At 35.9% G+C, this 26,663-nt stretch overlaps 1 protein-coding gene across 5 annotated transcripts in view; it reads right to left on the bottom strand.

Moving 5' to 3' along the window:
- The window catches only part of LOC102969445 (leucyl and cystinyl aminopeptidase), a 101,666-nt gene that overhangs the window by 41,300 nt on the left and 33,703 nt on the right, over positions 1-26,663 (bottom strand). For all 5 annotated transcript variants that reach the window (XR_444553.2, XR_006219133.1, XR_444552.2 and 2 more), the window contains 7 exons: positions 24,739-25,579; positions 19,519-19,657; positions 17,612-17,743; positions 5,838-5,958; positions 5,020-5,174; positions 2,888-3,001; positions 1,336-1,470 (listed from right to left, as the gene is read on the bottom strand). Coding sequence is in view for 2 of the 5 variants with exons in the window: in XM_042990660.1 (XP_042846594.1) it covers positions 1,336-1,470; positions 2,888-3,001; positions 5,020-5,174; positions 5,838-5,958; positions 17,612-17,743; positions 19,519-19,657; positions 24,739-25,579 (1,637 nt within the window). In the remaining 3 variants the exon portion in view is untranslated. Of the gene's footprint in view, positions 1-1,335; positions 1,471-2,887; positions 3,002-5,019; positions 5,175-5,837; positions 5,959-17,611; positions 17,744-19,518; positions 19,658-24,738; positions 25,580-26,663 lie in introns of those variants that run through there.

Raw genomic sequence — 26,663 nt, 5'->3', positions numbered from 1 at the left:
AGTCAGGTGTGAACCTGGAAAACATGTCTCCCTTTCTTTACCTGTCTTACCCTATCACTAAATCCTTCAAGAACTTCCCTCCAGCCCATGTTTTTTTACACTCATCATTTTTCTTCCACTTTCACTACCACTCCTAATTTCATCCTTTACCACGTCATGCTTGGACGTTAGCAGCAATTTCCTGACTTTAGTTCTCTCTCCACTTAAATCTACAAGCTGGAACAAATTAGTTTTCATAAATAGTAACTTTAATCAAGTAATTCCTCTGAAAAATCTTCTAAAGCTTCCCAATGCTTACAGAAAAAGTCCAGATTCCTGATGGCGTTTAGAACCTTCTACAACTGCCCCAAGCTCCTTTTCTATCTTTCCCTTACTCCATTTATGGCTTCCACCACAATCAAGCATTTATTCCCTAAACAAAAATGTCCTGCCCATCAGTATTCCTGAACTGTCTCTTTGTAGACCTTATTGTCCCATTCCTGCCATACTCAACACTTACCATTCCTCTTTATCCATATCTTTTTATTATTTAATTCCCTTCCATTTCCATTTTCCTACAAAAAAGTTCTCTTCATAAACCTAGGTAAAAAAAATCTGTACCATTCATTCAGCACATATCATCTCTTAGTGCTTCACAAGTACCTACCACCTAAACTTTGAGTTTCTTGAAGATATGGTTTGTATCTCAGGTGTTTTGTGTGTTTTCTCTGTCCAGTGGAGGAATTCATTTATTAATCAATTAATTTGGCAGCCAGAGTAAGGAGGTAAGTAAGTCCTAACATTCACACCTCCCACCACAACTGTGACAGGCATTGTTCTGTTCTCTGACCTATGGCAATCCTAATCAGGTTTCCAGTTTTCTGTTTTTGCTTCACTCCCAAACCTGGAGTCTGTGCTTCTGATCCTGCAATCTAGTTCTCAATTCTTATTCTTTTTGTTTTTGAGTTTTGGCAACTGTGACTTTGAACATCTTTCAATACTCAATAACACAGCTAAGGGCTTGCTTAGGACCTTCCCTGGACATATTCTACCTATAGATCCAGAGACTGAACCAACTTTAAAAGATATGTTGCTATATTATCTGATTACCCACTCACTATACCAGTCAGAAGAACTTAAATCAGAGAAAGAAAGACCCAGAAAAAGTTAAAACCAAGATTTAAATTGAAGCAAACATCTTACAGTTTAAACGTATACCTGAAAATAATCTTAAAGTAATCTCTAATCTTTAAAATAATCTAGTTTTAATGCTTAAAATAATTTAAATCATGAAGCTTGCTCACATATGAAATTAATTTGAAACCCACTCCAGGTAGTTGATGTGTAGAGCGGTACCTTAAAATAGGAAAGAGAATCAAACATTTCTTCGATCTGTTCTGAAGACTGAACAGATGATGATGATATTGGATGAGATGAATTCAAGGAATCTTTCTTCAGGGTTTTAAATCGAGCATCTAAGAAATCTTCATACTAGCAAAAACATCAAACAGATTATGAAACCATGAACATTATCAAAGGCAAAGGAAAATATAGTAATTATTTATATGAATTAGATTAATTACCTGTTTAAGGTCATTATTAAAAAATACCCATCTTTACTAAACTTCAGAAAATAGGCTTTTGAAAGTGTAAGAATAGAGAGACTTTCATTCATATCCCTTAAATTTAAAAATAAAATGATAACATCCTGACCATATGAAAAACATTATTATTTCCTAACCCACAGCATAAGGATTAATTAAGAATCTACTATTAAAGCTACCAAATGTGCCAAATCCAGGTATTCGAAGTAAATATTCTAAGATGGTTAGTGTGTACTTTTAAAATAACATTTACAATTAAAAAGCAAAAATAAAAACTGGTCCTTAAGCTCATTTCTCATATGTAGTCCAGGTTTCTATTAAGATAATATACATTTCCCTTCACTGAGGTTCATTTGAAGTAAAATATAATACTTAAATAGAATTCTTCGATAGCTCAGCAGATGAGCTCCCCCAGAATATACATTAGAAGGTTTTAAACATTCTGGGCACCACCCAGTGGTGAAACTGTGTATCTGGTTGCTTAATTAAGTCACATACATAGATTTAGAATACTTTGCTTAGTATTCTAGCTAAAAATAAGTTCCTTCTACTTACCTGAAGTTTTTGAACTGGACTTACACAAAAATTTCAAATTGAAAGCTCTTAAGAGTATCCCTGTTTTGAAGCAGTCTTGGATCGTATATTCAGGAAGTTTAATAGAATGTCACAGGATTTTAAGGGTGAATGGGATCTTTATACTTTCCCACCTATTGCTTGGATTATTTGGCAATACCTGTCATACCATTGCCTTTCCCCAGGAAGTCTAGGAACACAGTAACAACAGTATTACACTCCCTATGACAGAACGATGTCCCAAGTCATTGAAAAGGGCACAAATATGGTTGGTACCTTAACAGGGCAAATTATTTGTCTGTATGAACCTATGTTATCACTGTTACAAGAATGATCACAGTGATAACAGGGAGAGAGTATTGCTACAAAATGTCTTATTTTTTTTCTCTCTTTATACAAAGGATAAAAAGTTTTGTTTTGCTAAAAAGGCTTTTCAACTTAATTTAAATTCCTTCAAGAAGAGCCACATCTATTGGAAATAAAATGTAGTAAAGCGATTTTAAATGTTCATCTTAACAAAGTGTGAAATAATTGCACATAATTTCAGCTTTCAATGAAATATATCAATAAGTAAAAGCTTAATTTTCACTGTCAAATCTCAAGAGGTATAAGCTATCAGTAACAAGTGTCAATTTTATTGTATCTTTCTAAAAACATTTTTAGCACTCCAAATGACTATAAAATACGGGGCAAATATGATTTATAGCACGTCTAATAAACGGTATACTTACACTAGAAAGCTCTTTGAATATTTTTTCCAAGGAGTAATACTCCATGAAAGTAGCAAACCCTTCATTTAGCCATAGATCGTTCCACCACTCCATTGTTACTAGATTACCAAACCACTGTGGGGAAAACAAAGCAAAAAATCCTACTAACCAACACAATATTTATACTGTCAAGAATTTTCTAATAATTAAATTGTCAGCTTCATCCCCTTTAGCCAGATTATAATTACTTAAAAATGCAATTATTAGGTAAAACAAACTATATTCAAATTAAAGACTTACAAAAAATTTGTGTAAATTAACTCTAAAATGAAAATGAAAATTTTAACATTTTACCTTGTTGAATGGGAAAACAAGCAAAAACCACAGTTAGTTAGCATATTTATCAAATTAACATACAAACCCTGTTTACTAGGTAAACAAAAACAGTTTTTCGCTACTTCATTAAAAGTGGTATTTCCTAGATAATGAAATTCTTCTACCTACTACTATCAAGTTAGTAAGATTATTTCTATTCTATATCTTCAGCCATCCATTACAACTTAAAAATAAATTTCTGAGAGATTTTCCTACAGAGAGCCTATATTTCATGTTTCTCCTCAGTTACCCAAGTTGAGGACAGTATTTACATGATTGAAAAGAGAATTCAAACAATATTCTTTAAGAAAGCTGGCATGCATATAAATAAATGAAATAAGAAATATCATTAAATGTCTTCATCTATAAAATAATAATAAGAAGGAAAACAATGAAAGGAGACTCTCCAAAAGAAAAATGTATCTCAAAAATCTCTGCAATGGAGAGTGGTAGGTTATAGGGTGTGCGATTTAGTGACATGTGGGGCTCACCTCAAATCAGCAGCAAAATAATAAGGTTACTGGGTATGGAAACAAAACACTTTTGAGAATTACAATAACATGTTTTTCAAAGATATTATTTTAAAACCTGCTTCCGAGGAATATATGTCTTAAAGAAGAAGTAACTGAGAAGTGGTGATGGGGAGGCCCCAGAAATAACAGACCTAGAAAAGATCCCCTAAAGGACAACTTGTCTACATGCCTAAAATCATAATTATCACTAAGTATGTGCTTCATATGCAAGACCATTACGAAGTCTTCACAAGACCTCTAGAATCTCACACATATAGGCGTTTGAGACAGGGACCAAACTGACCAGAGTGCATGCTACTCTTCTTCCACGTTGTCCCTCAATCATGATGCCCCCAAACTACACCCAACACTGCTATGCACCTCATCAAGGGACAAAAGAAAGACAAGGTGTTGAGAAAGAAAGAGGGGGGTCCACGAACCCATATAATTTTCTTTCTTTTTCTCCTTGTCATACAAAGAGTACCCTCCCTCTCTCAAATTAACAAAGAACCCAGTTTGAGCAAGAGAAGAAAATATAAATCTAGTCTTGACAACTACAGTCCAAGAGATGCCAGAATAGAATGCAATTTAGGGGAAGGGTTTCTCTGCCACAAAGTTATACTGAGGGGCTGGCAATTGTCAGAGGTGAAACAGCTGTGTATTATTGGGGGCAAAAAAGGAGAAACATCTTGAGGAGACAGTGGTTCTTCAAGGGCCAGTGCTGCCAATTATTAGCTCTGTGACTTTGGGTAAGTCATTTACTTACACTCTCAATTTCCACATCTATAAAATGGGATCATCACCTACCTCACAGCCGTTATGAAAAGTAAATGAGATATGGATGTGAAAATGCTTTATAAACTGTAAAATCCTATACAAACATTAGATAGCAATTTCTTTTAAGTATGTATGTATGTATGTATGTATGTATGTATGTATTTACGTATTTGAGTAATCTCTGCACACCATGTGGAGCTCGAACTCATGACCCTGAGATCAAGAATTGCGTACTCCTCCAAATGAGCCAGCCAGGCACCCCTAGATAGCATTTTCATTTGATGATCATGTTTGTGTTAAAAAAAAAACCAAAAAACAAAAAACAAAAACAAACAAAAAAAACCCACCATTTTATTATGAAAGGCAATACTACAATAAAAGGCCGAATTTCTTATTAGCTTATTCCAATTTCTTATCCTAAAATTCTTACTTATTTTCTTATTCTAAAATACTATAAGTATTAAATATAATAGTCATGGCTATTAATACCTGATGGGAGAGCTCATGAGCAATGATTTTAGTCACCAGTTTTCTATCTGCCACTGAAGAAGTATTATTGTCATACAGAAGTGTCTCTTCACGGAAGGTGAGCAAACCCCAATTTTCCATTGCTCCCGCTTCAAAGTCAGGAATAGCCACCAAATCTGAACATGTGAAGAAAGAAGTGATCAAATTTCGCTCATCTAAGGCACTCCCCCCAAAAAATATTTTACCCATTGGTTTATCACTGTGAATCAAAAGACAGGGAGTTCATTTTATATTCTTGGCAAATCGAACCTTACTCTAGTCTTGTATGTTCCCCACCTATCGGTCAGTTGAGAAAGATCTGACCAATTCCTGTGGAGTCACCATTGCTCTGTCCCTTCACAAAGAAAGAGATATATAATTCTTTCACAATGAATCAACTTCCTAGAGCAAGAAAGACAAAGTACAGGCCCAACGTTCTTCTATCCAGGACCAGCTCTTGCTTTCCTCAGCATCTATTACTCAGTTTTCCTCCTGTGAAACAGAATTTCTTAGGAAGTTAGAGTCTGACTGCAGACAAAGCCCTAAGCAAATTGCCACTTACACAGAACCTGTATAAGCCCTTGGAACAGCTCCATAAACTTCTAAATGTTTTAAGCTCCACATTCAGCTACTTTTAGGGAATGTAAATAATCTTAACAAATGTAAACAATTTTTAAAGCTTTAGGTGTTTATTAGTTTTCTCTTTAAATAATTTTAAAAAAGTGCTTTCTACAAAACATTTGCCAAATGAATCTAGGTTATAATGCTAATGAAAACCAGAGGCACTGTTTGATTCTTACCCAATTTCTTAAGTGGGTATTGAATTTCAAAGTAGTTTTGATAGAATTCAAGAAGCTTCACAGTTGTTTCCAAGGCATGGTGAACTTGACCAATCTTTTCTGGTACAGCATATATAGAAACCTAAAAGAAAACATACATAAATGTATATATATCATATAACATAAAGACAGGTACAACTAAAATGGTATGATATTCAGATAAATACCATGACACATATATGAGAACTGCAAAGAGCTTTATGAGATTTTACAGGACAGGAACTCTTGCTTCTAATTCTTTTCTCCCCTGGAGAATTTAGCTAGTTACTTCCACACATAGAACAATGTTCAAAAACTTACTGGTTTTGTTTTTTATTTGTTTAGGTTAACAGAACATTCTCAACAGAACATTCTCAAACTATTAATTTTATACTTATCTTCTCCATTACCTCACGTTGTCCTTCCTTACCTATGAGCCATCAGACCAAATTATTTGAAGGACAAAACAAATTCTCATCTTTCTAGCACCTATAACAGAACCTGGCATCAACAGACACCCATACAAAGGAGTCACATAAAGGAGTTAGTTCTAAAGTAAACACACAAGGCAGAAATTGCACATTTGTTGAAATTACCCTGGAAAAACCTATTACAGACCAATGCATTCTCTTTTAGTAAGTATGACACAGCCAGATTTTCTTCCAACCTTGGGACTGCTTCCTTTTTTCCAGTTGTTGGCTTGTTTTCATGGATCATGTTGTATAAAAAAAATAATCATACCCACAGAATCATTCAGTGAGTGGTACACAGTAACTAAAACCAACTTAGGGATAATAGATTCATATTCACATTGCCCATTCATTCCAGGATACATGCTCACTAAAGGGGAAGGCAGAGACAATCCCCAACATTATTTAAATTTTTATTCTTGCTTTCCTTTTCTGACTAAATGCATGTTAAACACATAAGCTGCAACTAACTGTAAACATCTTGTTCAGTAAGTATCAAAAGGCAAAATTTAAGCAATTATGTTAAAAGCAATGGGTTTTAAAAAGAAATATATATTGTTTTTCAATTGATTGAAAAAAATCTCCATACTCACCTGGGAATATGATATATGGACAAGACATAGCAGAAAATAAAAATTTCAAAAAAAAATCTGAAAAGGTGGGAAATGGAGACTTACTGAACAATTCATCACTTGGACAAAAATGCACTGATGAACTCTAACTCCAAATTAAATTTACTTCTTTCATTAAAGGACTGAAAAACTGTCAATAATTCTAAAAGGTGAACTAGATATCAATCATAATTGTCTTAATGTAGGGCTTTAGTCTATAGAACATATCATTAATCACAAAAACATGGAGGTAACGTGGCATAAAAATTAAATGTAACACAAAAAATTTTTTAAGTAAACAAAAAACAAAATTAAGGGTAAAGGCTCTGTAGTTAGAGTGCCGGGTTCAAATCTCTGCTAGTTGTGTTACCTTGAGCAGGTTGGTTAACCTCAATTTCCTTATCTGTAAAAAGGTAATAAAAGTAGCTCCTTACCCTCCCTGGGTTCCTGTGAAAATTAAATGAGCTAAATAATATAAAGAACTTAGACTAGTGCATGGCATGATATAAATGTTCAGTACATGCTAATTACTATCAGTCCTGGGGTGCCTGGGTATCTCAGTTGATCAAGCGTCTGCCTCTTGATTTCAGCTCAGGTCATAATCTCACAGATCATGAGTTCGAGCCCCATATTGGGCTCTGTACTGACAGTGCAGAGCCTGCTTGGGACTCTCTCTCTTTCCCTCTCTCTCTGCATTTCTCCTGCACATGCTCTCTCTCTCTCAATAATAAATAAATTAAAAAAAAAAATATATATATATATATACACACACACACACAGTCCCAAAAGAAATTGGGCAAAATATGTGTGAGTAGAGCATTTGTGGCAATAGTTACTAGAAGATAAAGCATCTAGGACTGGAGTTAGTAAATTAAAACTATGTTGCTTTCTAAGTAACTATGAAGAAATTTAATTCTCCCATATCATGAGGCCACCATACCACCTGCATCCCCTGGCCTGCCAAAGGAACTACCAGCTTCTCCTGGTGATGTGGGTACTTCCTGCATCTTTCCCCCTCTGAAGTCAATGTTACGGGGCGGGGGGAGGGGAGGAAGCCTGACATATTCTTTTTATACTCTCTACCACTGTAAATAACTATACCAAGATCACTAGGAATCTGAGACAAATCCTTATTGTCTCTGCCATTCTTTCCAAACATATGTATTTTTATGTTATAGTTAATTCAAACACCTAGGAGATGCTATCCCAATGGAAACACCACTCATAATCCCCCAGATTCCCTCCTTCAACATCTTTCTGCCATATATACCATTTGGCCACTCCCAAATGTGTGTGAAAGCACCTTCCCTTAGAGGAAAAGTAAAGAAAGAGCAAAAGTTCACATGAAAATGGAACCTGACCTATGGATTCCATTTCTGGAATACAATGACTAGGAAAAAAGTCATTATATTTGCTCTTTTCTTCTACTTCTTCTTCTTCCCCCCACCCCTCAAAAGAAGACATACTATGAGTTCTCACTAGAGATAAATAATCTGGTCATTATAATTATTGTCCAGCTTGTTTTAAGAGCAACAGAAGCATTAAGAAACAGAGAAAACAACCTAGTTCAACAAAAAATCAAGCGTATTGACCAGTATTCTGGGCTTGATAAGAGAACTCTAAACACTGTTAAATAGAAGTCAACTGGCACTCAGACTGTAACACTTACAAGTTAAAACTTTTCTTGCAAGATTTCTTGCTAAGACCTTGGGGAGATTTCTAAAAGACACAACTGTAAAGATTCTTGACCAAATATCAAAGAAAAGGGTTAAGACTGAAGATTTATTAAGTTTAACTTAATCTATTTCTTAATTTAGTAAAAAGAAAAACCTAGATAAAAGAAGAAAATAGAATAAAACCTCACCCCCAAAAAAGGACAACATGGCCTGCAAGATTTATAAATACAGAAAATACTAGAATTTTGATATTAAGCTTCCTGAAAAAATGAGCTTTCCTAAACAGAAAGCTTCACACACAAAAGTATAAATTCCTAAAAGAAAACAAAATGAAATAAAACAAAACAAAAACACAAAAAAACCCACACACACATACCAATCTCAAGTCTATTCAGAATAAATAATGAGATGGGACTTTAGGAGAATAATGTGAATTACGTACAACGTCCTTGCCTGGTGAAGAGATACTTGAGGTAGATGTTGTTCGTGGTAACTCATAACTAGGTCATGTTCCTGACTGAATATGAATAAATCGAAATTGTAACTTCACCTGGATAATACCATTGAAGGTTCTGTTTGAATGATAGGCATGGTATCCACATCCAACCACCACTACACTCTGATTCTACAGATTAGACCTGTCTATGGTGAAAAACAACATCAGGCAATGGCAAAAACAAAACAAAAACCTCAAGATAAACAAAGCAGTGTCTTTTAAAACCAGCCTAGAAATTTTTAGGTAATTCTGGCATTACTGAACACAGAGGGTAAGGAACACTGAAGAATAGACATAAATGATAAAAACAAATGTTCCTCTTTTTTGAAAAAACTTCAACAACATAGTAGTCTTTATCACTAAAGAGGGCATGTTTAATAATCTACAGTCAACTGTGACATTTTTAGTTGTTTGGTGAGACGGACATTAGTAAAGCCCTACTGCCTTATTCCTGAATCTTGTGAAATAGGCCTTGTGAATCTTATGAAATGTCAAATACTACAAAACAGCATCCATCCTAAAGATTACAACATTTTAGTGTGACACAAATCTTGTGTTAGATTTCAAGCCTAAATTTCTGGTCACCATGTATACAGAAGTTATTTGTGTCATTTGGTGTGAGCAAAAGCATATTGAAGTGGACAGTACAATCCTGACTATCACTTACTACGTAATCTTGGGCCAATTACTTAACCTCTCTGACACACTATTTCTTCATCAACAATATGGGATTAACGCATATATTAATGCATAGCTCCATGCATGTTAGATTCTTCCCTCATCCTAATAAAAAGAGAGAAAATTAATAAAATGATTGTTTATTTGTATAACATTAATTTTTCCAAAATGCATTTTGAAATACGTGGGTGTTGGGTAGCATTAAAAGTTATATTTTAGGGGCGCCTGGGTGGCTCAGTTAAGCGTCCACCTTCAGCTCAGGTCATGATCTCGCGGTTTGTGAGTCCGAGTCCCGAGTTGGGCTCTGTGCTGACAGCTTGGAGCCTGGAGCCTGCTTCGGATTCTGTGTCTCCCTCTCTCTCTGCCCCTCCCCCACTTGTGCTCTGCCTCTATCAAAAATAAATAAAATGTAAAAAAAAAAAATTTTTTTTTAAGTTATATTTTATATTTACAGACATGAAAGAAAGTTCACAATATGTTTGCAAATGGATAAAAAAGAGTGTAATTTGTGTGTGTGTGTGTGTGTGTGTGTGTGTGTGTGTGTGTGTGTATTACTATCTACCAGGTACTAAATGCTTTACAAAAAGTTTACAATTGAATCCTTGAGAGGGCAGGCTAATATAGGCGAGACAGTACTAGATTTGTAGAAGGTAAGGTTTAGACAGGATTACAGAGTAATCTGCCCAAGAGTACATTCTAGTAAGCTGTAGAAGTGGGACTCCAGAGTCCATGTTTAACCATGCTGCTTCCTAATACATGTAAATTAAAAGAAAAAGAAAAAAACAGCCACCCCAAAATCCTCTCTCTCAATCTCAGTCTCAATCAATCTCTTTCCCTCTCTCTCCCTTTTCCCCATCCTCCTCTCTCTATGTGAGAATAAGTTATAAACCTGAGCATTTGAGCCGTGAATAATTCAGCTTGGCTATACGGAAGAATCCATACTGGAGCAATTAGAAATACAGATGGATTTATAAGGGCATCCCGAATATCACACTGATGAACTTGAATGTAATCCTATAGGCAGGAAGGAGGGAGAGCGGGAGGGACACAGGGGAAAGAAAAAGCCAAGACTGCATACATTTTGGGATACAATAAAAAGTGCTGGGGGTTTTATATCAAAGAGTGTGATAACAACAGAGATGTAATTCAAGTGCTATGAAAGATCACAGAGGGAATGATTAATCCCAGCTGGGGAAAGAATGAGCTGCTTCAAGGAGAGGATGGTAGTCAGCTGGGTCTTGAAGCAAATCTGACTCTCCTAGATTGAGCCTTTTAGATTTATCCAGGCTGCAACATGTGAATCAACGCCTAAATCTGTGGTGCAACACTTGAAGAAAATTAATTGAATTTTATCAGATTTAAACCACTCTCAATATCCTTTTCAACGGACTCTGAAAAATTTTTTGGTTTAGACCTGAAAAAAACCTCTTTCAAGCCAAAGGTAAGTAAATTATTTGAGCACTTAGTCACTATGTAGACTACACTTACCCTTGGACATTTAAACCTCGTCAATAGTTGTCCATTCTTTACTGTTGGGCATAATGGCATATAGTATTATTGTTGGTGAAAAGCCAGATAATCCTTATCTCTGCCTTTGCCTCTAAGCATTATGGAGGAGACATGATAATCTTTTGTAACAAAATGAGTATAGCCTTTTTAATTAGCAATATCTAAATATACCATGATCAAAATAAAGCTCTTCAGTCTAGAAAGGTAAACCAAATCCTACTGAACCTGTTCAATAGGTATAAAATATTCCCTGGGGTGATCGAAATAAGGAAAAATAAATAATTATATTTCTATCATGAAGAATAATCCCTTTTAGCTTCTTGAAAAAGACTCTTTTCTCCTTCTATATTGTTCACTATATGAAAATATTTGCTAACTAGGTCTTTACTGTGAAATCCAAGCATAAAATCTAAACAAATAATCACTTATATACATGGACTAATGACAAAGAAAAGCAGAGGAGCATAATTAGAATAATAAATTTTTATGAATTACAGATACACAAGACCCTTAAACAATCTCACTCAATAAGATGAAGAAAACTCAATCTAGACTTGCTTTTTAAAAAAGGAAGACTAAATTAATTCTAAAACGTGGAATTTTTCTTCTAACTACATTTTTACACTATCTCTTTAGTATTCATAATGTTTTAGATTTAGTGTGGCCCAATAAAATTTTCTGAATTGATGGGAATATTCAGTATCTGTAAAATCCAATATGGTAACCACTAGCTGTAAGAACACCAAAAATGGTTACTGGGACTGAGAAAGTGAATTTAAATTTGAATTATTTTTTTTGCAGCTTTAATAATATAATTAATATAACACTGTGAAAGTTTAGGGTGTGCAATGTGTTGCTTTGATACATTTATATGTTGTGAAATGATTACCACAGTAATATTAGTTAACACATCTATCATCTCACATAATTACCATTTCTTTTTTGTAGTGAGAACTTCCAAGATCCAGTCTCTTAGCAGCTTTCAAACATATAATACAGTATTATTAACTACAATCACCATGCTATCCACCAGATTCCCAAACTTCTCTTAAAATTCCAAGTTTACACCCTTTGACCAACATTTCCCTATTTCCCCCAACCCTCAGATCCTGGCAACCACCATTCTAGTGTCTAAGAGTTCAGCTTTCTTAGATTCCTCATCTAAGTGAGATAATATATATAGTCTTTGTCTTTCTCTGACTTAGTCATTTCACATAATGCCCTCAAGGTCCATCCATGTTGTTGCAAGTGGCAGGATTTCCTTCTTTCTCATGGCTGAATAATAATCCACAGTAATTTATACCACACCTTCTTTATCCATTCATCTTCAGACAGACACTTAGGCTGTTTCCATATTTTGACTATTATGAATAATCCTACAACTGACATGGGAGTCAGATATCTCTTTGAGATCTGGATTACATTTCCTTCAGCTATATATCTATAAGTGGGATTGCTGGATCATATGGTAGTTCTATTTTTATTTTTTTGAGGAAACTTCATACTGTTTTCCACAGTGGCTTTATCAGTTTACATCCCACCAAGAGTGCACAAGGTTCCCTTTTCTCCACATCTTCACCAACACTTGTTAACTCTAGCCTTTTTAATGACAGTCATTCTAACAGGTGTGGGATATCTCATTGAGGTTTTTATTTTTATTTTTATTTCCCTTGTGATTGGTGATGTTGAGTACCTTTTCACGTACTTGTATAGCCACTTGTATGTCTTCTTTGGGGAAATGTCTGTTCAGTTCCTCTATTTTTAAATCAGACTGCTTATATATCTTTTTGCTAATGAGTCATATGAGTTCCTTATATATATTGTGGATATTAATCCCTTAATAGATATATGATTTGCAAATACTTGCTCCCATTCTTTAGGTTGCCTTTGCATTTTTTGATTTTTTTCTGTGCAGAAGCTCTTTAGTTTGATGTAGTCCCACTAACTAATTTTTGCATTTGTTGCTTGTACTTTTGGTGTCATATACAAGAAATCATTACCAAGACCAATGTCAAGGAGCTCCTTTCCTATCTTTTCTTCTTGGAGCCTTACAGTTTCAGACCTTACATTAAAGTGTTTAAAATGTTTAGTTAATTTTTGTGAGTGGTGTAAGATAAGCGTCCAATTTATTCTTATACATATGATTATCCAATTTTCCCAGCACCATTATAATGAAGATAATCCTTTCTCCACCACATATTCCTGGCTATCTTGTCAAATATTAGTTGCCTATTCATGCATTTTTTTCCTCTGGGCTCATAATTCTGTTCCTTGGTCTATGTGTCTATTTTTATTCTAGCATCATACTCTCTTAATTAGTATACATACTGTTTTGATTACTATAGCTTTGTAGTACAGTTTGAAATTTGGAAATGTCATATCTCTAGCTTTGTTGTTTCTCAAGATTGCTCTGGTTATTCAATGTCTTCTGTAGTTCCACACATATTTTAGTAATTTTTTTTTTCTATTTCTGTGAAAAATACCATTGAAATTTTTATAGGAATAGCATTGAATCTACAAATGGCTTTGAGTAGTATGGACATTTTAATAATATTAATATTTCTGATCCATGAACATCAGATACCTTTCCATTTATGTGTGTCTTCTTCAATTTTGTTCATCAAAATCTTATAGTTTTTACTATACGGATCTTTCACCTCCTTGGTTAAATTTATTCCTAAGCATTTTATTGTTTTTGATGCTATTGAGAATGAGATAACTTTATTTCTTTTTCAGATATTTCATTGTTAGTGTATAGTAATGCAACTGGCTTTTTTATGCTGATTTTGTATCCTGCAACTTTACTAAATTCACTGATTAGTTTTAAAAGTTTTTTGGTGGAGTCTTTAGGATTTTGTATACATAAGATCATATCATTTGCAAACAAAGACAATTTCACTTCTTCCATTCTGATTTGGATGCCTTCTATTTCTTTTTACTTGCCTAAGTGCACAAGCTGAGATTTCAAGCACTATTTTAATTAAGAGTGGTGAAAGTAGGCCCCTTTTCTTGTTCCTGATCTTAAGAGAAAGGCTTTCAATCTTTCACTGTTGAGTATGATGTTAACTGTGGACTTGCCATATATGACCTTTATTTTGTTGAAGTATGCCCTTCTATACCTAATTTGTTAGAGGGTTTTTTTTTTATGTTTATTCATTTGGGGGGGGGAGGGGGGAGGGAGGAAGACAGAGAGAGAGAGAGAGAGAGAGAGAGAGAGAGAATGAATCCTAAACAGGCTCTGAGCTGTCAGTCAGCACAGAGCACAATGTGGGGCTCAAATTCATGACCCATGAGATCATGACCTGAGCCAAAGTCAGACGCTTAATTGACTGAGCCACCTAGGGGCCCCTGTTTACAGTTTTTATCAGGAAAGTAAGTTATACTTTGTCAAATGCTTTTTTCTGTAGCTATTGAGATGATCATGTGCTATTTATCTTTCATTCTATTAATATGATGTATCACATTTACTGATTTGCATATGTTGAACCATCTTTGTATCCCAGTGATAAAGCCCTCTTGATCATGGTGTATGATCTTTTTAATGTGCTGTTGAATTCAACTTGTTAACATTTTTTTAAGGATTTTATGCAGAGACATCTACTGCATCTATATTCATCAGGGACACTGGCCTATAGTTTTCTTTTCTGGTAATGTCCTTATCTGGCTTTAATAGGAGGGGAATGTGAACCTCATAAAACAAATCTGGCAGTATTCCCTCTTCAATTTTTCAGAGTGCTTGAGGATTGGAATTAATTTTTCTTTAATGTTTGGTAGAATTCACCAGAGAAATCATCTGATCCTGGGCTTTCTTTGTTGGGAGGTTTTGATTACTGATTCAATCTCTTTACTCAATATTGATCAGATTTTTTAATGTCTTCATGATTCATTCTTGCTAGGTTGTATGTTTCTAGGAATTTATCAATTTCTTCTAGGTTACCCAATTTGTCGGCCTATAATTGTTCATAGTAGTCTCTTATGTTCCTTTATATTTCTGTGCAACAGAATTGTCTCTTTCATTTCTGATTTGACTCTTACTTTTTCCTAGTCCAGCTAAAGGTCTGTTATCGTTGTTTATCTTTCAAAACAAAACAAAACCCAGCTCTAGTTTCATTGATATTTTCTATTGTTTTTCCTGGTATCTTTTATTTTTTTTTTTAATTTTCAAGTTTATTTTGGAGAGGGGGGGCACGAATGAAGGCGGGGTAGAGAGGGAGAGAGAATTCCAAGCAGAATCTGAGCTGTCAGTGCAGTACCCAGCACGGGCTCAAACTCAAAAACTATGACCTCATGACTTGAAATAAAACCAAGAGTTGGAGGCTTAACTCACTGAGCCGCCCAGGCGTTCTTCTCTTTTACTTATTTCTGCTCTCATCTTTGTTATTTCCTTCCTTCTGCTAACTTTGGGTTTAGTTTGTTCTTTTTTGATTTCCTTGAGGTATAAGGTCGGGTTGTTTATTTGAGATCTTTCTTTTTTCTTAATATAGGCATTTACTGCTTTAAACATCACTCTTGGAACTGCTTTTTATGCATTCTACAGGATGCATACACCACCATATTAGAGTATTAAGAGTATTCTGAATTTGGCTATATACTTACCTTTACCACTGTGTTGTGTATTTTCACATATTTTCATATTACTAATTAGTGTCCTTTCATTTCACCTGGAAGCACTCCTTTCAGCATTTTTTAAGGGGGTAAAGAACTCCCTCAACTTTTGTCTAGGAAAGTCTTTATCTCTCCTTCATTTCTCTAGGAAAACCTTGTCAGGCAAGAGTATTTTTTGATTGGCAGTTGTTTCTTTCAGCACTTTAATTCATCTGACTCCCTTCTGGTTGCTACGGTTTCTGCTGAGGAATCCACTGACAGACTTATCCCTTGTAAATTACAATCTTCTTTCCTTTTGCTGCTTTTAAGATTCTCTGATTTTTGACAGTTTTACTATAACATGTCTCAGAAGAAACCTCTTCAAGCCATTTGTTCAGTAACTTGTGAGTTTCATGAACTTGATTATTCAAATTTCTCCCCACATTTGGGTAGCTGTCAGCCATTACTTCTTTGAATAAGCTTTCTGCCCCCTTCTTCCTCTGTTCTTCTTCTGGAACTCCAGTAATTCACAAATTGTTTCTTTGATGGTGTCCCATAAATCACATAGGCTTGCTTCATTCTTTTCTTACATTTTTATTTGTTCTCTGGATGGATAATACCAACTTTCCTGTCTTCTAACTCACAAATTCTTCGTCTGCTTGATCCATTCTGATGTTGATGTTCTTTAGTGCTCTTTTTTTTCATTCCATTCATTGTATTTTTCAGCCCCTGAATTTCTTTAGTTTCTTTTTATGATTTCTTTGTTAAAACTTCTCATTTTGTTCATGTATTGCTTCTTGATTCCACTGAATTGTCTTTTTGTGTTTTCTTGTAGTTCATTAAGTTTCCTTAAAACAGTTATTTTGAGTTCTTTAATGGGAAAATTGCAGATCTCCATGTCTTTGAGATTGTTTACTGGAAGATGTTTGTGATCCTTTGGTGTTGTCATATTTTCTGGACTTTTCATGTTCTTTGAAGTTTTGTGTTAATGTCTTCACATTTGACATGGCAGTCACCTCCTCCAGTCTTATCTAACTGCCCTCACCAATGCATCCAAACTTGTATTTCTTTTTTTCTCCAACGGAGTGCTGAACTTTTTGGCTAGAAATGTGGACTTCCACAAAGGCTATTTTCTCCAGGTGTTACTGTCTAAGACAGTATTTTCAGGTGCTCCCACACCATAGCCAAGAGGGCTAAGAGATGTTTCACAGGGCCCACAGCCAGGACCAAGGTCTGTATGCCTAGTACCTGATGCATAGGTGCAAAAGAGGCCTCCCAGGTCATTTGGCATTCAGTGCTGGATCCCACAGCTTCCACAAAGGCATTTTTGTCCATGGCTGGATGTCAAATTATTGTTGCTGGCATGGGAGGACATGAATGAGGGATACCTTATTCAACCATGATGCTGTCATCTAATTTTAATTAATTTAAATGTTAAAAACCACATAAAGCCAATAACCACCATATTGTACAGCACAGTTATAGAATCCTTGTTATACATATATTGTCTTACTGGAATTCTCTTTTAGAAACATAATTAAAGAAAACTTGAATATTATTGACTTTTAGGTATTCAATTAACAAAACTAAATATAAGCAAAAAGTAACATTTCTGGCATAAAATGTCAGAGTTGTGATCCAAAAGCTTGTTTTCCATTTCCAGAAATCATCAAAGAATTCCTTTTAACCTCTTGTGAAACAGGCTTTTGAGACAATTACCAAAACAACATACCAGGGTTCCATTTACGTCCTGACTCAGGTTCTTCATCTCCCCAACAATGAATGCAACCAGGTAAGTGCTCATTTTCACACTCTCAGAAAACTCATCCTGAACAAGTCCATCTTCCATAATGATTGATGAATTCTACAAGCAATGGGAAATGATAACAGTTCTGTAATTATGGTAATAAATGACTTAATAAACTAAGAAATTAAAAATTCAAATACGAAATGAGTAGTGAAGATGTTGACATATTTTAATTTCTCAGCATAAGAGAACATGACTCTTTCTCCAAACAGAGAATGACCTTTCCTCTCATTCTGTTCTGTCATCGCTTATCATGAAAATATACTGAGTAGGGGTGCCTGGGTAGTTCAGTTGGTTGAGCATCCAACTCTTGATCTCACCTCAGGTCATGACCTTAGGGTTGTGGGATAGAGCCCTGTGTCAGGCTTGGCAGTAAGCGTGGAGCCTGCTTAAGATTCTCTCTCTCCCTCTCTCTCTCCCTCCCTCTCTCTGGCTCTCTCCCCTGCTTGCTCTCTCTCTCTCTCTAAAAGAAAAAAGAAAAAATACACTGAATACAGTGAAAATCTTTAAGGAATTTTTAGTTTCAAAAGACGGTTTTAAATAAACATAACTTAGAGAAGGTAAATAACAGTGGTTCTGTTTCTTCCTTTTAAAATACCATCAAAACCAAAATCCTTCCTTATGACATAGGAGCGTTCCACTCTACTGCTACAAACACAGAAGAAGGAGCTACAGTTAGAATATTCCTCTGAAAGATCTGAAACAGCTTTTAAAGTACCATGTTGGGGTGCCCTGGGTGGCTCAGTCGGTTGAGCGTCCAACTTTGGCTCAGGTCATGATCTCACAGTTTGTGAGATCATGACCTGCTTGGGATCTGTGCTGGCAGCTCAGAGACTGGAGCCTGCTTCGGATTCTGTGTCTCCCTCTCTCTCTCTGCCCCTCCCCCACTCATGCTCTCTGTCTCAAAAATAAACATTAAAAAAAAAATTAAAGTACCATGGTGATGACCCCAAGAAGGCTTAGTGGGATCAAAGGTGGTAAGTCACTATGCAGTATGTAGTAGACACAAGATTAGAGAAGCCTTCCAAGATTTTCTGACCATGAATTAAGATATGTTTGGGGATACTAGGCAAGTAGGCATCTCACCTCTTTTAGAGGAAGATTAAGGTGAAGAGTAGGGCTAGGACTGGAGCTGCTGAAGTGATGTCCCTATTGAAGGACAGATCACATCCTCGCCTGCCTACAAAGGTTGACTCCACAGTCTGTTAGACGTGGCTACTCCTCTCCCCTAGCCACATGGGTTCTGAGAGGCTCCCATCAGATTCCACATGGCCACTCAGGTGTCATGAAAAAAAAAAAAAACAACCCTAAGTTCTGTCTAGCATAAAAACAATTCTGCTTGGTTTTGTCCCCATTGCCTCCCACACAGAATTTACATCCAAGAAAGAGGTTCACGTTCTTGTTAAGCCTCCACGTTAGAATACTGATTTTTCAATAACCAATAAAACACCAAGGTCAATCATGATTCAACATTATCATGCACCACTATTTAGAACAGCAAATTCATCAAGTCTCAGAAAACATCACTGTGATTTTTAGTACTAGTTCATATAGTATTAGTATTTGCATACCTTTCATATACAGCACATACTTCATATTTCCTGCCCACACAATGCATATTGAGCAGGCCTTACTCTTTCTTCAAATGCTCCTTGAGCTGACTTCTCAATTAATTCTAACATATATTTTAACTTCTATTTAAGTATTTTAAGAAAGGATAAGAATATACATGATTTTACTCATTCTCAACAGTATCACAAAGAGGAATTCAAATATTTATAACAAAGAAAGAGACCCACTCAAGGATTTTACATTAAGGAACAGAACAGTACCTTAGGCATATTTGATAAAGCAGTATATTGCTCATCCCTTATGATCCTGATGATAAATGTGGCTTTAAATCCTGGTTCATCAAAACAAGGAAAAGCAGATCTTGCTGCCAGGGGTTCAAACTGAGTTGCTGCAAAGTACCTAAAACAAATGCAAATTCATCCAGTAGTTATTGAGCACCTACTATTCAAGGTATCCTGCCAAGTACTAGTGATACTAAGATAAACATGGTATAATCCCAGTCATCAAAGGATCTGCAATCAACTGGGAGAGACCTAGGTTATATGATGAACAGAAACCTGAAGGCTGCAAATCATGTCATTAATATTGAAAACAAAGCAGTGGAAATAAAGGATAGGAAACAAATTCTGACTGGCAGTTGAGATACTATATGGAAACTGGTGACAAACTTTTGAAGAGAATTTTAAAAAATGAAGAATATTTGAAAAGGTAGAGAAGGGAAGAAAGTATACTCTAGAAAGAGTGGAAAGCACAAGGAAAGACAGTGATGGATACTCAGGGACAGGAGGTGGCTGTCCAAGATGGCTGGAGATGAAGCCACAAAGGTAGCCTACAACTGGTCTTAAAAAGGTTTCAGATGGATGATCACTATGAAGGGTGGTCATTAATTGCCATTAATCACCTGTACAGACCCTGGCTTCACAACATTAAACCTTAAACTTACTACTTAAACTTTCATGAAGACTAAAAAAACTAGCTACTCTATAGTATGTTTGTTTCCTTCAAGCTTTTCAGAAATGAATAAAAAAAACTTCCTCCCTCTCCTACAGAACAGCAATAACATTTGAGAATTTAACTCATATGGAAGTCTTACATTAAAAGTTGGGAGAGGGTGCCTGGGTGGCTCAGTCAGGTAAGCGTCTGACTCTTGATTTAGGCTCAGGTCATAATCTCACTGTTAGTGAACTTGAGTCCCACATCTGGCTCTGCGCTGAAAGTGCAGAGTCTGCTTGGGATTCTCTCTCTCCTTCTCTCTCTGCCCCTACCCCACTTACACATGCTCTCTTTCTCTCTCAAAATAAATACACAAATAAACTTTTTAAAAAACTGAGAGAAAAGCATAAAAAAAGAGGAGAAAATCAGATTTCTAATTAAACAGAGGAATAAAACAGATCTGCATTGGGGAAATCATCCAAACATGGCCATAGAATAATCAGGGCAAGTGTGGCCCTGTTGTGCATATTTCAGGTACTGGTCAATATGGCACATATACAACCACCACCCTGGACAAGATGGCCTAGCTTGCTTAGGGCTTAGTTTCCACTTTTAAAAGACAGACAGAAAAGAGTGTGGGATTTGAAGTAAGAAGACCCAAACCCTGCACTTTACCAGCCATAGGAGTTCAGGCAAATCAGTAATACACACCTCAATTTCCTTATTTAAAAAAAATATTTTTGACATTTAGTCATTTCTGAGAGACAGAGACAGAGTGTGAGTGAGGGAGGGAGGGAGAGAGAGAGGGAGACACAGAATCCAAAGCAGGCTCCAGGCTCTGAGCTGTCAGCACAGAGCCCGATGGAAGGCTCAAACTCACAGACCGCAAGATCATGATGACCTGAGCTGAAGTTGGACCCTTAACCTACTAAGCCACCCCGCGCCCTCCTTATTTATTAAATTAGGACTGAGTAGGATCCTCTGCCAAACACCTAGGGGTCTTGTTAGAATCAAATAAGACTATTCAAAATAAAAACTATTTGTATGCCACAATTGCCAACATAGATGTTTATTATAAATGCTAGACAGTCATAACTCCTCATCCACACTCAATATTGTGTTTTCCTGATAAGAATTTGCCAAAATAACTGTTTCTATCGAGTAAACTACATGAAAGATAGCAATCAACATATATGAAACAATTTAAACATGCTATGTTGCTAATATTCAATTTCTTCACTCCATTCCCCAATTCTTACCTAGTTAATAGAAAATTGTGAAAGAGGGCCACAAGGGACCAGGGGATAAAGTTTAATGATATCTATACCATTCATATAAAAAGTCTATTTAGACGATCACTTTGGATAAAAACTGGATCATAATGTTCTGAGGCAAAGACAATCTTAAGTTATTTTTGAAAGAGATGCACTATTAACTATTTTACATAAGTCTCTTTGAGAAGGCTGCTGCTTGAGGATACTTATAATCTATCTTATCTATGCTGAATACCTTGAAGCTTATTCTTTCATTAGTGACTTCCTTTGCTTTCAGAAATATTAGCTGCAGTTTGAGCACTACCTCCAGTAGTGCTGAAGACAATCATGAATTAGCCAGGCTTCACATAAGAGAATTCTAACCACTGGGAATAACAATAGGTAAATAAATGAACAATGGGTAGTGTGAACTAGGGAGGCAGTACATCATAGTGGGGTTAAGAATGGGGTTAAAATGAGTTTGAGTTTGAGTTCCCCCCTCCTACCTGATAACCATATTATTTATGCTCTGCTTTTTTATCTGTAAAATGAATAAAATATTAATATCCACCTCTTAATGGGTTTGACAGGATAAAAGATTAAACATATAAAATGCTTCAAACAGTTTCTAGCACTTGAGTTCTCAGTAAATATGGGCTATTATTATCACTGGAATTCAGGAAAGTGCACATGAAGCTTAATGTAGCAGGTGAGGGCTATGAGATAAAACAAGGGCCAGAGCTGGAAGAATCTTGAACTAAATCTTATCAGAAAAGAGGAAGTGTGAAGGCTCTCAAACCAAAGACCAATATGGTAAGATCTGTACTCTAGAAGTATGAGTCTAGCAGCAGTGTGGAAGATGGTGGCAAGAGGAGGGGAAAGCAGTGATAAGATTAGAAGCCAGTTAAGAAGATGCTTGAAGTGTTCAAAAAAAGGCATTGAGAGACTGAAGGACAAAGAAAACACATCCCTATCCTAAATTGTTTACTAGTTCTTTCAGCATCAGTTTATTATCTAGAATCTTAAGTATATCATCAACAACTTCTAGACTAAACTCCAAGGTCACTGGCCATTTCCCCTCTTAAATAACGTAGGTAAAGTTCCCTTACCACAAATACATGGTTGATATTTACATATACTCTGATTTCCCTATCAATAAGGAATATATCCCTAATTCTTTTATCTACTTATTTAATTATTCTTATTATACTTGGTGGAGGGGGTACAAAAAATTTCTCTAACAGAACTATGCAAAACTATGCAAAATTTGGAGAAAGGCAAAAAATTGTTTTGAATTCAAGTTTTCAGACACCTTGAAAGGCATAAATAATCTTCTCAAATTTATCTTCCATGAAGATATATAATTATGTGGGACACTCATTTGGCTGAAGCAGTCAGGTTAACAGATTTATATACTTTCTGTAACAGCAGAGTTTTACAAACTAATTTGTTTTAATAGATTTAAAAACACTTGCTGGGGCACCTGGGTGGCTCCGTCAGTTAAGTATCCAACTCTTGATTTCAGCTCTGGTCACGATCTCATGGTTTGTGAGACAGAGTCCCATGTCGGGCTCTACAATGACAGTGTGGGGCATGCTTGGGATTCTCTCTCTCCCTCTCTCTGCCCCTCCCCAGCTCACACTTTCTCTCTCTCTCCTCTGTCTCAAAAATAAATAAATAAACATTTTAAAAACACTTGTTAAAAGCATTCTATTTTTTATTTTTAAGGGATTGTCTTCTCTATTTTTCTAGAATTTTCCACAACTCAATCTAGCCCGTGGCAAGAGTCAACAAGTGACCATACCCAAAATCAGCTTTCTTTGTCATACATTTATTCCTTCCATTATACAGTAGGAGTAGACTCAAGGGACTCCAAGAGCAATAATGATTCAAAGAGGTGACTACTGGATTTGTCTTAAAGGTGTGTTTGCATTGTTTTTACGTACATCCTCTAATTCTTAGAGCTGATGAAGATTATAAAAGGAGAAGTAAAGCCAAGAAGCCATGGGCTGCCAGTATAATTACAAATTTGCTTTTAACGTTAGATCTCATGCAAGAGCCAGCATGCCATTTTTTAAGTAAAGGCAAAGAGAAAAAAATTATTATTTTTTAAAATTTGTTTTTAATGTTTATTTTTGTTTTTTAGACACAGAGAGAGAGCGTGAACAGGGGAGGGTCAGAGAGAGAGGCAGACACAGAATCCGAAGCAGGCTCCAGGCTCTGAGCTGTCAGCACAGAGCCCAATGCAGGGCTCAAACTCACGAACTGTGAGATCATGACCTGAGCTGAAGTCGGTCACTTAACCGACTGAGCCACCCAGGCACCCCGAGAAAAAAATTATTTATCTGAATAGCTGTACAGATCTTGTTTTTTCTTTCTTCATTTAAGAAGGATCAAACAAGTTCCTTTAGATTTAAAATATTCATTTCTATTTTTCTCAATACATAAACATACATTTGCCAAATGGCCAGCTTCAGTAATTCACAAACTGGTATACAAAGTAATATGAGGGAATGCGCCAGCAAAATTAAGCACATCTATTAAGGACTTTGTGTACACCAGAGAAATGGTATTATTGCTACTTATGAATAACCTGTATACAGTGCGCACTGCATCTTTCCAGAAACTCAAATTCCAGAAACATTCTATGAATACTAAGATTAAAGTGTAAAATACATAAATAGCGAGAATACTTTTAAGTCACTTTTTTTAAACTAAATTAAGTCTGTCCTAGATTTTTTTAAATTCCATCAGAAATCCAAAATAGAGTGACTTTTTTTAATGAACAGCAAATATTAAGGACACTAAAAATGATATATGTAAGCATACAACAGTTCTTCCTGCCCTCTTTCTCCATCTCAATAAGCACCCCCTAAAAGTTCTGCACATTAGGAAAATAGATCTTAAAGAATTATCCATACTCTTCTTTTCTTCTTTGATTCCCATTGAGATATTGTTAAGGGACTGAAAACTACATTCATCTAAGATACGAAAAGCTCAAAATAACTTAAGTTGTGGTGATAGAGAATGTAACTGATAAAAATCTTTATCAATTTCCTTCCATCAGCATATCCCACTCCTAACATAATATATGACATATATGAGCATGATAGGTGCTCAAGGCTTTGACTAAAAAAGAAATAGTAGATGCTTCCAAATCACCATTCTATTTTGCACATAACCTTCTAAATTAAAAAAAAATTCCAGTTAACATATCTGGTATGGGCAAAGGAATCCACATTAAAGAAGTCTTCACAGAGCAAAGAAGTAGAACCATTTAAGAGGGCTACATACTTTTTCTCATTACTTTCATCTGTATAGGAGATTCCATAGAACCCACAGTAAGAAGTAGATATATTTGCCGAATACTCTATCTTCAAGGTATAATTGTGTCCTTCAAGAAGAGCTTCAGGGGCAACAATTGCAATTTGTTCATGAAATGGGTATTCCAAGACCTCAACTTGTTTTTCTTGGCTTGAAACTGCTGACATAAAGGTCACTCTTGAAATATTATGGCCTGTACTGTGAAGAACGATATTCCACGTGGCCTGAAGAGCCTGAAGTGAAATTGTCACAGAACCCCTGAATGTCATCGAGGTTAGGTTTGGGTGTAGGTTAAGTTCATAGCGTAGTGGCATAATGGCGGTGGGAAGCCTGACTTGGGCCCACGGAAACAACTTTCCATTTGTCGCAACTGGCTGAATTAGTCCCATTGATTGGTTTTTTTTATGGCAGCCTTCTTTGGTAAAAGTACATCTGGGTAGTAAATAAATCACCATGATTATAGAAACGGCAACCACAATAAGAAAAACACAGATCGCCATGGTCCTCGCAGAGGGTACCGAACAAGTCCCATCTGGGCTCGGCCTGTAGCCAGTTGCACTGTTCCGAAGGCCTGAGCTTCTGTTCATGAAGGACATGCCCAGCAGTTTTGCAGATGACTCATAATCCTCTTCATCCTCATCCATCTCATGCTCACCAAGACCCCGCACCAGCAGTCTTGAACCCCGGGGCTCATATTCCACCTCATCAGGCTCTAGAGGATGTAAACAGGGCTCTTTGGCTAAATCCACCACATCTGGTTCTTCCTCAAACATGCTGTTTTCAATCATATTCCTGGGAAGCTGAAGCAGATCTAAACAACCAAAACACAAGGACAAGGCAGAGTTAGAAAAAAAAAATCTCATAATAAAATGTCTACAAGCAAAACCACATTTAAACTAAGAATTCTTTTAACACTAAGGCTTATTTCCATCATGGAGCTACTGAATTAAATAAGATGCTTATAATTTTCTTTTATCATCCATTAGAAACTTAAGCATAAATAAAAGTATACCACAGTCATGAAATAAGAAACCTAAATAAGCAGGCTAGTAACAAAAAAAGGCAGCTGAGACTAAATACTAATTTCCCGGGGCACCTGGGTGGGTCAGTTGGTTAAGCACCCAACTCTTGATTTCAGCTCATGGTCCCTGAGGTCAAGTCCCATGTCCAGCTGTGTGCTGACAGTGTGGAGCCACTTGGGATCCCCCCCCCCTCTCTGCCCCTGCGCCATTCACGCCCATGCTCTCTCTATCTCTCAAAATAAATAAACTTAAAAAAATTTTTTCTTTGAATAAAACTTTTGGTTACATTCTAGGTGTGGGTTTAGCAAGCTGCCATTTTTCCACCTCCTGTGAATGACCTAGAAATGGAAGAAGAGTGATTATATAACATACCGCCTTAGGAATTTAATCTCTTAAACGTCAGATAGTGCCCCTACTTCTCATGACAAAGTTTTGTTTTGTTCTGATGGTTGTGTTTGGGCATCATCTACTTCATTATCAGAGCAAATATTGCTATAGTTGAACTTAATTTTTTTTTAACTCTTAATGAACTCGTAATGGTTAGAAATTTTCTGTGGTAGTTTTTAGTCCTGGCATATGCTGAAGAGTAGTTGCTTAATTTGTTTTTTCAAGATGTCTAAAAGGCTTTTAGTTTTTTTTTTTTAACCTCATAAGAGAAAAGTATGTTGTCTTAACATTTGCCCATGTGTTTTGTTCTGTGTGAGATGTGATGTAGACAACAATGAGGTCTGCACAGTATGGTTTTATTTAATGAATTTCTAAACTAATTCTAGGTATAATCTCAGTTATATTTAGAGCACACCCATTCCTGAATCCATACCCCCTTAGAACTTTGTTTTTTATGTGTTTTGATTCCTCAGCAAAGCCTTGTTT

The sequence above is a fragment of the Panthera tigris genome, chromosome A1 (assembly GCF_018350195.1).
Source record: "Panthera tigris isolate Pti1 chromosome A1, P.tigris_Pti1_mat1.1, whole genome shotgun sequence".
Taxonomy (NCBI): Eukaryota; Metazoa; Chordata; class Mammalia; order Carnivora; family Felidae; genus Panthera; species Panthera tigris.
This window is presented reverse-complemented; position numbering and strand designations above follow the sequence as displayed.